This window comes from Canis lupus, chromosome 2 (genome assembly GCF_003254725.2).
Source record: "Canis lupus dingo isolate Sandy chromosome 2, ASM325472v2, whole genome shotgun sequence".
In the NCBI taxonomy this organism is placed as follows: Eukaryota; Metazoa; Chordata; class Mammalia; order Carnivora; family Canidae; genus Canis; species Canis lupus.
This window is the reverse complement of record NC_064244.1, coordinates 22,660,359-22,675,078: the sequence shown is the minus strand read 5'-3', so window position 1 is coordinate 22,675,078 and position 14,720 is coordinate 22,660,359. Positions and strand designations below refer to the sequence as shown.

At 49.3% G+C, this 14,720-nt stretch overlaps 1 protein-coding gene across 2 annotated transcripts in view; it reads left to right on the top strand.

The window, feature by feature from the left end:
- Window positions 1-6,246: 6,246 nt before the first annotated feature.
- The window catches only part of CAMK1D (calcium/calmodulin dependent protein kinase ID), a 431,996-nt gene continuing 423,522 nt past the window's right edge, over window positions 6,247-14,720 (top strand). The window contains exon 1 of one of the 2 annotated variants that reach the window (XM_025445547.3): window positions 6,247-6,617. In XM_025445547.3, coding sequence (XP_025301332.1) covers window positions 6,526-6,617 — 92 coding nt within the window. In that variant the 5' untranslated portion in view covers window positions 6,247-6,525. The remainder of the gene's footprint in view (window positions 6,618-14,720) is intronic. The other variant, XM_025445546.3, reaches the window with a different exon arrangement.

The window sequence follows — 14,720 nt, the reverse complement described above, 5'->3', positions numbered from 1 at the left end:
ATAAATCACCTGTGCATATTGCCAAATGCACTTCAGTGAGTTAAGAATAGACTCTTAATTCTAACAGGAACTAACAAGATGGTGTCTCAATGTCACTTGTAGAAAAAGCAAAATTCAGGTCCAGGAGAATGTCAGGAAGTCTCACCCTTGTCCTGGGTCTAAGGTAGAAAGATAAAGGTTGTGTCCACTAGGTAAGATCCAAGGGGTGTGTTTGCTTAAGAGTCCCTTAAGGTTTGAAAACAGTGAAACTAAACACGCAGGAAAAGATGTATTTGTGGGTCTAGCAGCCATTTGATTGTCCTATTTTGGTTTTGAACAACTATCAATTCTCTCTTTTTTTTAATGAAAAAGAAGATTTTTTAAAAAAGATTTTATTTATTCATGAGACAGAAAGAGAGGCAGAGACACAGGCAGAGGGAGAAGCAGACTTCATGCAGGGAGCCTGATGCGGGACTCGATCCCAGGACACCGGGATCACGCCCTGGGTGGAAGGCAGGTGCTAAACTGCTGAGCCACCCAGGAATCCCCCCCAAAAGAGTATTTTTACATGGTGGTGGACATCTCTCCTGTTTGTCTGCTTAATATCCATTCCTCCTTCTAGTAACAGCTTCTCAGTGTTCATCTGGGGCCTGTTATTTGAGAGTGCCATAGTTACTGGCAGGGCTCTGGAGCCAGGCTGCGTGTCTTTTATTTACTCATACTGTGTGATCTGGGGTATGTTATTCAACCTTTCTAATCCTGGTCCACTCCACTATGAAATGGGAAGACGGTTATTACCTACTTCTTAGAATTGACATGAGGACTCACAAATAAATATGGTAAAGCACTTAGAACAGGGCTGATGCATAATATGAATTATGCATTAACATTAATGTAGTAAATGTTAGCTATTATTAGGAAATTCTTACACGACTTTTTCCTTAGGGACTTTGTAAACATGTCTTCTATCATTCCCCATGGCTATAGACATAACAGACTGGTATATTTTTTTTCTTCAATACATGTGACTTGATTATTTGTCTTTGCAAATCAAAGAATTATTTCTTTAGAGATAAGTTTAACTAGGGTATGTCTTGATACTGATCATCCATATATTTTCTGGTATGTGATGTGCCCCTTTGGTCTGTAAATTAAAGTCTTTCCTCATTTCTGAAAAGTTTTCTTGAGTAACATCTTTAAGTATTTTTTTGTTGCATTATTTCAGTTTCTTCAGAAGGGATGCCGTTTATGAATACATTGTACTTCCTTTGTTTCAAATAATTTTCTAGCTAATCATTGTTCCATTTTATTTTCTCACTATTCTTGATTTGTCCTCTAGATCACTTAAAAGGTTTTTAGCAATTTTCCTTGTGCCATTTCTGAGATAGTCTTCGTATCTATGGTGACTTCACTGTTTCCTGCTTCCTTCCTGTTGTCTTGCCCTGTCTTTCCTGACCAAATGCATCTTTGCTTGTTTTATATTTTGTTGTTTTGTTTTTTTTGTAAATTATGATGTATTTGAACACAAACTTTACTTCCGCTATGGCAATTTTTTTTCTTGTGTTAAATCTCCTCTGCTCCTTATTCTTCCTATCCCCCCAATTTTTTTGTTTTTGTTTTTATTATTTTTTAATTTTTTAAAGACAGTTCTTTTTTTTTTAATTTAAGATTTTATTTATTTATGAGAGACACACACACACAGAAAGAGAGAGAGAGGCAGAGACACAGGCAGAGGGAGAAGCAGGCTCCATGCAGGGAGCCAGATGTGGGACTCGATCCCAGGTCTCCAGGATCACGCCCCGGGCTGAAGACACCACCCAGGGATCCCTTGTTTTGGTTTTAATTGGAGGAAATGTGTGAATATTTTGTGCTGGTTTCACCTTGACTTTTCATCACACGAACCAGATGAATTCCTCTATGAATGGCTATTAATATGTAAGAGGTTCATGTTAGGGAGTGGGCCTTAGACATTTTCCAGGCTAGCTAGAATTTTCCTTGGATCATGCTCAGTTTCTTTATGACTTAGGTTTGTGACTGAAGGTTCTTTTAGTCTCTACCTTTACCAGTAGAGATCTGAAATGACAATAGTAAGTCCCTCTTCTTGATTATGCCTCCCTGACAAGCTGCTTGGCACAGAGGTGGACCTTCTCTGTAACTCCTCATTTGGCTATGCTTTTCCTAGATGTTATTGTCCTGCAGACTGGCAACAACTTATGTTAATCATCAGTATATAAAACATATGCTCTAGTAACTCTTTTACCTATTTCTAAGAACTAAGTACACAATTTAAGATGCTAAGAACTTTGTAGTCTTTATAAGAGGCTCTAATATCAAAGTGGTGTCAAACAATCCTTTCGATGAAGAGGATAGCACCCAGCTTTTTTTTTTTTTTTTTTTTTTTTTTTATGATAGTCACAGAGAGAGAGAGAGGCAGAGACATAGGCAGAGGGAGAAGCAGGCTCCATGCACCGGGAGCCTGATGTGGGATTCGATCCCGCGTCTCTAGGATTGCGCCCTGGGCCAAAGGCAGGCGCCAAACCGCTGCGCCACCCAGGGATCCCAGCACCCAACTTTTAAGAAGGATATGCTTTTCTCTGCAATATTTCTTGTTGAGATTTAAGTTTTTCATGTAGAGTGCATCTATAGGAGGTCACCTAATAAAATATTTTTGATCAATACATTTTTGGACCAAAGAGTTCTTAAGTTTTCAAAGATTAATGATATTCTTGATAAGCTTTTCATCAAATGAAAAAAAAACATTGATTTGCATGTCCTAAAAATTATCGAGTTTATGTATCATTCTTCCTTCTACAACCTGCATTTTACAGGTCCAAGGAGGTCAGGTGTTTAGTGACCTGCTCCCTAAATCTAGTTTTCTGGATTTCTAGTTCTTTCCACTGCCCTAGTTTGCCTTGCTGGCTTATCACTTTAGGTATGAACAACTGAATAGGGTAATTTAGAATATTTCAGATTAAAAAAAATTTTTTTTTGAAAATTTCAGATTTAATCTATGAATCTGCTCTAGACAGTATTTATTTCCCTTACACCATCTGCCCAGTTCTGAGTCAGGGCCACATAAGCCTAATCTATTGGCTGGAGGGTTGGTGGGAGAAAGGTTGATGAGCATAATATTAGTAGCTTTTTAATGATGCATTATTAAAAGTACCTCTGGGGTGGGTGCCTGGGTGGCTCAGTTGGTTAAGCATCTGGGTTTAGCTCAGGTCATGATCTCCAGGTCCTGGGATGGAGCCCCATATGGGTTTCCTGCTCAGTTGGAAGTCTGCTTCTCCCTCTGCCCCTCCTCCCTACTCAAGTTCTCTCTCTCAAATAAATAAATAAAATCCTTAAGAAAAAAACCTCTTCTTTGGTCTCTTTAAGGAAAATTGTAAAAGTTTTAAGAAAATATAGGGGTGCCGGGGTGGCTTAGTCAGTTAACTGTCTGCCTTCGGCTCAAGTCTCGATCCCAGGGTCCAAATCTAGGCCTGCATCAGGCTCCCTGCTGGCAAGCCTCCCTGATTCTTTATCCATCTTCTCCCTCTCTCTCTACCCCTCCTCCTCCTGCTTGTGCTTTTTCTCTTTCTCTGTCAAATAAATAAATATTTTTTTAAAAAGAGCTTTAAAAAAATACAGATCTAACTTTAGTAACCCAGAATATGTGACAGAGCTTTCTAGAGTGGAATTGTTGGGGGGAACAGATAGCTTTTGATGGATAGATAACAATCGATGGACAGTGGAGGTGGGGTAGGATCATGAGCCTGGCAACCACCACCTGTCCCTCTAGAAAAACATGGCAGGCTGGAGGAAATGGTCAGTTACTAGAAAACATAGTCCAAGTGCGGCCTTCAAGTGAACAGAATTAGGCAGCGTACAGTCTAAGGTGTAACCATTCTTAGGAAATGGTGGGTTTTGTTTTCCATTGCAATTTCTAGGATGAGGATATTTATTTTATTTACATGAAGTTCAGTAAGGGAGAAATGACCAAGTAGAGCCACACAATTAGTTTTTGGCATTTCTACCTCCTGTGGGATCTGTTCTTTTGGGTCTGGCCTCTTCAGCTCCGCATTAAATGCTTGTGCCTTTTCTCTGGGACCTAGTCCAGCTGAGCATGACTTGATAATACTGAATGAACATCATTACAAAGTTTGGAAGAGAAAAAAAGAGTCTCTATAGCCTCCCCATCAGTACAACAAATATCAAATAGTTGTCTTGATTCTATTTCATTTCTTTATCCTTCTTATGCCCATTCATCCATCAGTTACTCTGTGTGAGTTACCATGCTAGGTGCTGGGCATACAGTGGTGCAAAAGGCAATGTGTTCCTTGACCTCATGGACCTTACAGGCTGGTAGGTAAAGCCACAGCCATAGAACCACAGGCCGCCCTTCCCTGCTCCCCCTTCCCTTTTGCTCCTTCTGGACAACTGTCTCTCTTTGATAGAGAGCAAAATCCTTTCCTTAGTTCTGGGGACAAAAGTTCAGACTGAGAGTTATTTTCAGGAGCTCTGGAGCCTGATCCTTAGGCTGGAGCAAGGGTAAAATGGAGAGGAAAGAACTGAGTAAGAAGGAGAGTGGGAGGAACAGAAGGAGGGAAGAAGATGCTTATAGTAGGGCATGGAAGGGTGTCAACTAGCCACTTGGTTATGCCCAGTTCTAAGTCTTCATATCACTGAACCTTTGATTAAAAGATATTGTAGTTCCTCAAACCCAGTTCTTTTTGAAACGAGTGCTTGTTTGCCTCCCACTTTGGTGATGTGCCCCAACTTCTTGCCTCCCTAAAGTAATCTGTCCTGGAAGTTGCGCTTGTCGGGTTTAGTCTGCATTTCTAACAGCCAAATAATACCGAATTCGCTCTCCCTAGCCTGGAGAGCCTTAAGCTCACAATTCCTGAAAGACAGGAAACCAGCGCGGAGGTGTGGAGGGATGGGCAGGCCAGGGTATCTTCTGACCTCCTGGGGGTCAGAGGGGGGTGGAGGGCTGGCGGTGTTCCAGAGGGCCTCCCGGAGGTGGCCTGCAGCCACCCTGTCAGACCCAGGAAGAAGATGCTGGATGAAGTTTCCTTTTCAGGGAGTAGATTTTTTTCCCCCTTTACAGTGAAATTGGAACAGTCCTGGGAAAATGGGGCAGGTGTCAACCAACAATCAAGAGACAAGGCTGTTTACCCAACTCAGCAGAGGGGCCAGGAGCCCTACGGAGCCGAGCTTTAATCTGGATACAAGAAAAACTATTTATTTTTTTTCCCCCCTGAATCAAGAGGTAGTCCCTTCAGGTCGGGGACGGGGATCTGCACGCGGGGCCCCCTCTGATAGGTGGACATGGGGAGAAGGGTGGGCAAAGAGCATCTCCGAGATGGGAGGCCAGAGGGAACTCTGGGTTCCTTTCTCCAGCCAGTAGGGCAGGATGTTTTGAGGGGGTACCCCACTAAGCCCGCTGCGGGTAGGGCTACGGGGGGTGTGGGGGCAGATGCTCACTTTTCACCAAGTCTCTGGGTTCCTGCGGGAAGAGGGCGGGGGGGGGGGTTGGCCAGGGGGTGCCGCGCGGGAGCGAAGGCGGGGATCCCGGCAGCCCGAGGGGCGCGGTCCCCACATGCACCCGCTCCCAAAGGGAAGACGAGCACGTCCTGCGCGCCCCCGTCCCGAGGCCTCCAGGCGTCCTCCTCGCCACGAGGCCCCCTCCCCCGGCCAGAATTTGACGCGAGCGCCGATTTTGGTGCAATGCGAATTAGCTCCAGCCGCCCGGTCGGGAGGGACCGGCAGGCTCCGGGAGCTCCGGGAGCTCCGGCACCGCGGGGCCGAGTCAACGCCCACCTCCGCCCGCATCCCCCCCCGCCGCCTCCCGTCGCCATAGCAACCGGCCCCCGCCCGCCCCGCCCGCCCCGGGACGCCCCGGCCGCGGCCCCCGCCCCGCCCCCACCTCGGAGGCCCGCAGCCTCGCGCCCCCGCCCCCACCCCGCGGCCGCCGAGCGCTACGGCAGAGGCGCCCCCTCCCGCCGCCCGGGGGAAAGCCCTCGCGCCCCCGGGCCTCGAGCGCACAGCCAGCAAGGCTCCCGGGGGGCTGGGGCCTCCCGCGCGCGCCCCGGGCGCCCCGCACCTGCCGGGCGCCCCGCACCTGCCCTCGCCTGGGCTCCGGGGCGCGCCGCGGTCGGTCGCCGCGGCCGGTGCACGGCGCTCCCGGGGCGCAGGACATCCCCGAAGGCGGGAGGCGGCCGGGGCGCGCGGGGAGGGCGGGGAGCCCGCGGGAGGAGGGGGCGGAGGGGGCGGAGGCGGAGGAGGGGAGCGGGGCGGGCGGCGCGGAGGGCGGAGAAGGGAGGCAAGAAAGTAGCAGAAAGTGAGGCTGGCAGCCGGCGGCGGCGGAGCCGGGGAGCGGCGGCGGCGGCAGGAAGTCTGTGCCCGAGACCAGCAGCCCCGAGCCGGGGAGGGACCGCGCGGCGGCGGCGGCGAGAGTGAAAGAGGAAACTGCAGAAGAGGAAGCCCCGGCCCCGGCCCCGGCCCCGGCCCCCGCCCGAGCATCCCCGCGCCCCGCGCCCCGCGCCCCCGCCGCCCTCGTCGGCCATGGCCCGGGAGAACGGCGAGAGCAGCTCCTCCTGGAAAAAGCAAGCGGAAGACATCAAGAAGATTTTCGAGTTCAAGGAGACCCTCGGAACGTAAGTGGGGCCCCCCGCGCCCGCATCGCCCGGCCCCGCGGAGCCCCCGCGCACAGGGCTGCCTCGGACGCGGGTGGGCGCCGCTCCGGGCCGGGGCAGGGGAGCCGACTTCCCGCCTGCCCGGGCTCCGCCGCCCTCCCGACTCCTTCCCCCCACGCGTGACTGTGGGCTGAGCGTGGTGGGTCCTCTTGCCTCCCGGCGGCGCGCGTCTCGTCGCCGCGTGTCCGGGCGCACCGGGTGTGCGGGAGGGAGACGGCCGCGAGCAAGTGGGGCTCGGGCCCCCCATCCCCGCCCTTCCATCGCGTAGGCTCAGCCCACACCTGCACGCACGGGTGCGGGCACGACGGTGGGTGCCAGCGACTCTTCGCAGTGTTGGGGGGCGCGTGCGGGCAGCTCCGTCCCTCCTGCCCTGAGCCGAGGCCCACTTGGCGGGGCCGCGCCGCGCGCTCCGGGGAGGGTCTGTGCTCCCGGGAAGGCTGGACGAGCGCACGGCCTGAGCTCCCAGCAGGTGCGGCGCGGCTCCCTCTCTGCCCCTGACTTGGTTTTGGTTGGTTTGTTGTTCCGATGCGCCCCCGATTAGGTAGGGAGGCTGACAGTGAGGGAGAGTCAGGTCTGCTGGGGGAGTCTGAAGTTCAAGTTATTACCCCCCCCCCCCCCCCCGGGATGGGCATCTGCTGGTGATCAGTATCTGTCGGTATATATATTCTCTGACACGCACACCTGTGCTCCATGAACTGAACGTTTTGCAGGGGTTCATGGAGGTGTTGATTAGGCTGGGAAGAGAAAGAGGAGGTGTTTGGTGAGATAAATCACTGTGTTCCTCCTTCTTCCCTTTCCTTTCCTTTCCTTTTTTTTTTTTTTTTTTGTGGTTGGTTTGCTTTCCCGGAACCACATTTTCAGATGGCAGGTTGGCTTCTGCCCCCAGGCTTGGGGTCCACCTGGCTCTTCAGTCTTTTATTTCCCCCTCAGCCCCACCCTCACATCTGCAGTGGATCCCCCAGAGCGAAGTTGTAGAGGCCACCTTTCCAGCCACACTCCTGTTCCCAGGAAGACACCCGTTGGCGAGGCTCAGAAGGGTCTCCGGGTGTTGTGCGCTGCTCTTTGGGGGGGGGGGGGGCACCTGTGGGTATAGACTTTCAGTCTTCGTTGGGATGAAAACAGAAAGGACTTAGCCTTTTTAATAAAGACGGGGTTGGGACGGCCTCTTTCAGCATGGCCAGTTAAGGGGTGAGTTTTGGTCAAAACTTTTGAGAATTACTATCCGAGGTTTACTCGGATTTAGGGTTTTCATGCGGAGATGCTCTCAAGTTATGGAGAAACAAGAAGCATGCCCTTGCTTGTCATCCTGAGACCGGTTATGTGGCTGCAGATGAGGGGATGGGAGAGTGGAGCCTCAGCATGTGGGAGTTTGCATGGCACTATCCCACCTGAGCCCTTGGCTCGGGTTCCCCCTGTCTGCGGCCTCCAGGTGGAAAGAAGCAGTCTCCCCCTCTTGCTTTTCAGGAGAGCCCTGCAGCGGTGCCTCTGCAGCAACCTGGCCCGCTGAAGCTCAGTGAGCTGTGGCTTTATTGAGTGGCTCCTGCTGTATGGCAGACGCTGTTTGGGAGTGACTGCGGGGCAGCTTTCCCTTGGGGGACAGATGGGGATTTGCCTTCTGGTGCCAGAGAGACCGGTGGAGCTGTTGCAGAACAATCTCTTGGACTCTGGTCAGGTGCCCGGTGCACTTGGGCATGGGTCTCTGTTGGGGACCCAAAGCTTTGCCTTCCTCCTTGGAAATAATGCTTTGAAAAGAAGCTTCCCACTGAGGCCCTGTGGTGCTGGCATGGGTTCTAAAACAGTCCAACACAAATAATTAAGTGATCAAAATGCTTTTACTCAATGACACAATCATAGTCATCATAGGTGACTTTCTTAAATGAATACCAAGTATCAGGCATTATTCTAAGTGCCTTACATGTATTTTATCTCCTAATAAGCTTAGGAGGTGGGTTTTGCTATTATCCCCAATTGCAGATGGGAAAAGTAAGGCAGCAGAGAGATTAAGTGACTCTCTAAACGTGAGCTTGTTATTAAGTGGTAGAGCTGATACTCAAATCTAGGCAGAACAACTCATCAGGCTCTATCTGGGGTCGAGCCACTATGCTGTTACGTAACAGCAAATGTTTCTAATAATTTGATTTGACTTTAGTATTTGGAAAGCTAATTTTAATATTAGTGCAACGAAAACATAACTGTGGGGTGAGGGTGACCTGTTATCTAAATATGGCAACATTTCAAAGCTTTTGGATTATCAGCATTATTTGGTCTGCTTGGACTTTCTAGCAGTGGTCTGATGTTCAGGATGCCTGTTTTCACCCTGGGCCAACTCCAGTGACCTTGGCCTGAGTTCAAGTAGGGAGATCACTTCCAGTCCTGTCTGTGTAGACGTGGAGTCTGGACCCCTCTCCTGTTTGTAACAAAACTCCCCCGGCGTAAGTCAAAGGCATCACTAATCGAGATTGGGATTCATTTCCAAGGTACTCAGCAGCTCCAAGTCATTTTGTTTGTCACACCTTCCCCATATGCCTTCAAGATCTGAAGGCAGGAAAGCCCTGCCAGGAGCCAGACTGTCATCTTACAGTGTTAAAATGCTTTTAAAATAAAGCATCGTAAGGGCCCGAGGAGCACACTTTGCCAAACTTTGTCATCCGATATCTGGCTGCCAATATCCCTGCAGGGCTAGAACACATACTGTCGAAGCCAAAGGGTCGAGTCCTATAGTTTGTGTGATCAGAGGGGCCTTGCTAGAGGGTGGGGGCCAGGTGGGTGAGAAGGCGGTCCCTGGAGGGTGGGAAGGAGATTAAGGAAGCCAGGGACAGCCTCCGAGCACAGGATCTGGCTCTGGGCTTTGGGCCTGGGTTAGCTGATGTGCCTCTGAGTCAGGCCTCAGGGAAAACCTCCCAGCTGGGTGGGCTGCAGGTAACTCCCTTTGAAAGAGAATTGCAGAACCTGACCACAGCTCTGAATTAGGTGGAAGGCCTAATTACTATTTATTAATTAACGACATGTTTTCAGATCCTTGGCATGTTGTGAGAGCACATAAACGTTGTGTAACAACAAATTAGGGGTAGTGAACGTTTCTGTCAGCGTATTTGCAGAGACATCTTCAGACCATCTTTTCCAGAGATACCTCTCAATGACTTCCGAAATTAAAAAAAAAAAAGATAATATGCCATTCGGAGAAGAATAACAGATGGGAAGAGAGCTTGGGTGCGGTGTCCAGGGAGTCCCCCAGACTCCTGGAAATCACTTCTATAATTTCCATGCTACGAAAGCCATCTGAACAGAGAAGGTCTCAGTACCTGGCATGACACAGAATGATTGTCCCAATATACCTCCTTTCCTCTGGAGTATAGGAAATGGCATGTCCTAGAAAAGAGATCTTCATCTCTGCAGGGTGTGAATACATGCTTTTCTTATAGACGGAACATTTTACGGTGAAGTAATTGCTGTCTGTAGGGGGCTGAACTAGGCATCGTGGAGGATTTGGGCCTGGTTCTCAGGTCTGGCTCAGCCACTAATGGGTTATGTGGCCTGTCTGGACAAATGACCACACCACTCTCTGGGTCACAGCTTCCTCATCAGGGGGGCAGGACAGACAAGATGGTTTTCAAGGACCCTTACAGCCCTGAGGTTTTATGGCTCACCTGAACAAGGAAGGTACCTGCTGTGGCTCTTTACGAGCCTTCTGTGTGTGGCAAGCAACATTTTAGGGCTCATGCTAGTAGCAAAGTGAAACAACTCAGGACAGGAAGTCTTATCCCACTTAATGTCAATAGCATAGTGTGTTCCCCTTTTCATTAAATGAGTGCCTGCTGGGTGCTGCTTTAGGAAGAGTATAAATAGAAATATCTGTGGGGCAAGCGCGGTCCTTTCCCACTAGTATCATACTTAAACTCCTTATTCTGAAATTGCTCAGTAAATACACCTGTTGAGTACACAGATGATTGATTTATCTGAAAGCCCTGGGGGAAAAAATCAACAGTCCTTTTTTGGGGGGGGGGTATGTGTGTGTGGGGGGGAGGAGGAGAACGCAAAGCTGCTTCAGGTGGTTGTATATTTGACCGGCTGATTTAATAGTATTTATTCTGGGATTGCTCAGAATTTTAGAATCTGGGTGAAGCATTTGAAAGAATTTTACTAAGAGGAACCTAGGGGTGGAAGCCCCTAGATTTCTGCCTGAGGGTGTCCCAGCTGGGGTATTTGTCAGGAGTTTGTACTTCTCAGTTCTTTTTTTTTTTTTTTTTCTGGAAGGGGGCAGGATATAAATTCAGCCTCTCATACATTACAAGATAATCTATTGAACGTGTGATAGAGTCTAGGCACTGTGGGGGGGGTGGCCCACAGCTGCAAGCAAACAACCAAAAATGCCTGCCCTCTTGGAGCTTACCTTCTGGAGGTAGGAGGACCAGGGGATGACAAAGGTAAGTAAATCGGATGGAGAGGATGGTGTTCCATATACACGTTAGGAGGAAAGCTAAGGAGGGCAGGGGGATTTTGTGGCGTGAGGTGGCGATGGCAGCCTGAGGCCAGGTGGTCATGGATGGCCTCCCTGGGAGGCTCATATCTGAATGCCATCGAAAGGAGCCATGGGACATCTGAAGGAACAGCAAGGGATGAGGGCCTGGTGGGAAGCTTGTCTGGCATTCAGAGAGGCTGGAAGTGGGCAGTCAGGGGAGGAAGGTAGGAGCCGAGAGAAGAGAGGCATCAGGGTCAGGAAGTGGGGGCAAGGCAGAGGGGACATCGGATTCATGGAGAACCTTTGGAGGCCGTAGACTTTGCCTTTGCTCTGACAGATGTGGGGGGCGTTGGAGGGTTTTGGGCAGAGGAGAACCTTGATCTGACTTAAGTGTTCCCATCATCACTGTACTTGCTGTGTTGAAGATGGACGGTGGGCTCCAGGGCAGACGTGGGGAGACCCTCTTGGAGGCTATTGTGATGATCCAGGTGTGGGGCAGGTGGCTCTGAAGTAGCCACAGAGGTGAGGAGGAGTGATTGGATTCTGGATATGTTTGGAAGGGACAGCAGAGAGGAACTGCTGTGGTTGGACATGAGATTCTCCAAGGATTTGGGGTTGGAAGAAGGGTGCCATTGGATGGTCTGGGTCAGTTTTATTCAAGGATTTTCCAAGTGCCTGCTGCTTCTGCAGAGCAGGGCTGTCCACACTTGGGAAGGTTCTTGGAAACCGTTTATTGGGTAAGCTTACACCCTTTGGGCTTTTAGGACCCCTCAGGAGGGGCGCCTGCTTTTCAAGGTGAATTTCCTTCCCTCTGAGTTTATTTCCGGGGTGGGGGGTGGGGGGCTTTTGACGGGCCCCCTCCTCCTCGGTCACAGAGGGAAAGTGGTGATAGGCTGGACATTTCAGCAGCTGGAAGAACTACTTAACTTTCTGTGAAAATGCTGGGTTTTGCCTTTAGAGTTCTCAACAGGAAGAGCTGGCTCCCCTTGACAGGTGGGCCTGTAACCTTTAATTCTCCCACTTAATTTGGTGACTTAAAGCCCAAACATATGCCATGACAAATAATAAACGTGAACATTCTTACTGCTCCTTTCTTTGACAGGATGTTCTCTATTTGAAGAAGAAAAGCCAAACATTTTTCTTGATTGGGAAAAAAGATAACGGACAACCAGTGTCCGTATTGATTAGTGCAGTGGGATTTGGGAGATTGCTCTTTTGGGTAGAGAGCTTGTTCCCAGAGGGGCTAATAAGGACGATGTTTCAAGCAGAAATTTCTGATTCAAACTTGGCCACTGCACGGACAGTAATTAGGCTTGGTAGGTAGGTAGACATTTGTGTCTCCTCAGGGGAGGATTTTAGGGGTTAATTTGTTGAGTTTTTCTTTGGCTGGGTCTCCATAAATCCCTTTAATCTTTCCTTTCCCCGAATAAATCTCCTTAAATCCCCTTCAATCTCTCTCCTTCTCCTCCTCTCTCCTCTGGGACAGCTTAGGCATTGGTCCAGTGGGGGACTGTCACATTGCTGATCAACTTGCACCCATAGTGGTAGACCTTCAACCTCATACTTCTCATCCTTACCAGATTTCCCAGGAATCATCAGGGAGTCCACAGCCCCCTGAGGACCCATATTTTTAATTGAAGAAGGAACTGCTTCTGGGTGGCCACCAGGAAGCCTGGTGTCCTAGGCAATTGCCTTGAATTCCTTTTCTGGCATGGGCAATCCAATTCATACGTAGCTAAAAGCAGAAGGATATGTGGACTCTGGGGGAGATGCTGACCTAATCTTCTTTCTCGGTTCATGTTGGTTATGGCCTTGTCTTTCTTTGGGAAGGAAACCACTTTTCCCTTGGGCTAACTTTCATTAGGTCCTGCCTGACTTCTAAACAAAAATGTTTATTCAGTGTATGGATTATTTTGATTCTAGTCAGACCAAGGGTAACATCCAAATGGATGCCACAGGCCAGGGTCATTTGGTGACACACCGGATTCATTCCACATCTCCAGCAATCAGCTCTGTGTCTTGTGCTGTTTTTCCTAGTGATTTCAGAAGGATTCAGAAACCATCTATAGTTTAACTAACTATAGGATTCAGATTCTGTCTCTTGGGTAACACCACATCTTGAGGATAAGCCTTTGAAAATCACCTATTTGCTGAGGCCAGATAGGAGAGGCATCAGGCGGCCATGACCCGTAATGGAAAGGTGGCTCCCATCCAACCACTCCAAGCTGTGTGCCTCTGGAGAGGTTCCTTAATCTTTCTGAGTTGAGATGGAGATGGAAGTTGTTGCCTTGTGGGATTCTTGTAAGGATGCAACGATGTCTATGAGGTGCCTGGCACATAATTGGGATTAAGTCAACAGTAGCTGTCATCAACTCCAGTTGCTTTCAAGCAGCTTTGGTTGAGGGGGACTGCCTATGGGAATTCAGGGCCAGTACCGTGGAGAAGAACATGTCTGAATCTGTGGGAAATGGATTTTTTGAAGCTCTTGTTGCAAAAACGCAGAATGCTACATATTTCACCTCTCCTCACCTCCCACCCCACCCCCAAATTGATTTAAGAAACCATCAACAAGTCTTCAGTCAGCCAGGGAGGAACAATCGCTGGTTGTTTTACACAGCACAGCAGTGAGTGGCTCTGAGTAGTGAGTAGGCGCTGAGGTCACTAGGACACGAGTGCAAATCCTGCTCCGCTGCTTCTTAGAGTCTGGTTTTGGGCAAATTCTCTGGCCATTCTCAGCCTCATCTCCATAAAACAGGATAAGACTAGCACCTTATCTCAGGACTGTAGGGAGGATTAAATGAGAGCCCATGAAGACTACTTAGTACAATGCAGGGCCCATAAATATGTTCTCAGGAAATGCTCCTTCCCTCTCATTAGCCCCTGTGGTGCTGGAACACTGCTCCTCAGAGGCCATTTGCACGGATCTGGAGGGTCCGTGGAACCATTCAACATTTGCTCCCCACAGGAGGGTGATTAGTTCATAGAGTGCTAGCATTAACCAAGAGACTCAGCCTGAAACGTCCCCCGGGCCAGCTTGTGTGCTGGAGTGACCTAGTTTGCTGTATTTCACAGGCTCATTCCTTCCTCTGGTTATCTCATCAGCTTTGTCTCTGCACCTCTCCCTGCACCCTGAGCTGGGTCTTTTGTTTTGTTTTGTTTTGTTTTAGCCTGTCCCTATCTGCGTCAGCTTGTGCAACAGTCTCTGCCTGTAGTTTCTATCTTCCCAGGCAGCACCCAGGTCTCCCTACAGCTGTGGCCCTGCTTCGGGCTTACAGGTGCTTTTCTTTCTGAGAATTGCTACCGTGTGTCAGCTTTGTTTCTTATTGAATAGAAGGTTTTGATTTGAGCACTGAAGTAATTTATTTGCAGTATGACAAAACATCGTAGTTTAAGGTTGATATGTCCTGAATTGATTTTAGGGGGAGGGTATTTAAGAAGTGACAGCCTGTATGTGTGTTTACCACACGGACACACGTAACAGTTTCTTTAAAAATATCTTTATGGGGAATGTTGGAGGGGGTGTGGGACCAGATCTCAGAAGGGTCATTTCCCAGGTTTCAGGATATGACAGGTGTGACAGTTGGGGAGATGCCTGCGTTGGGCAG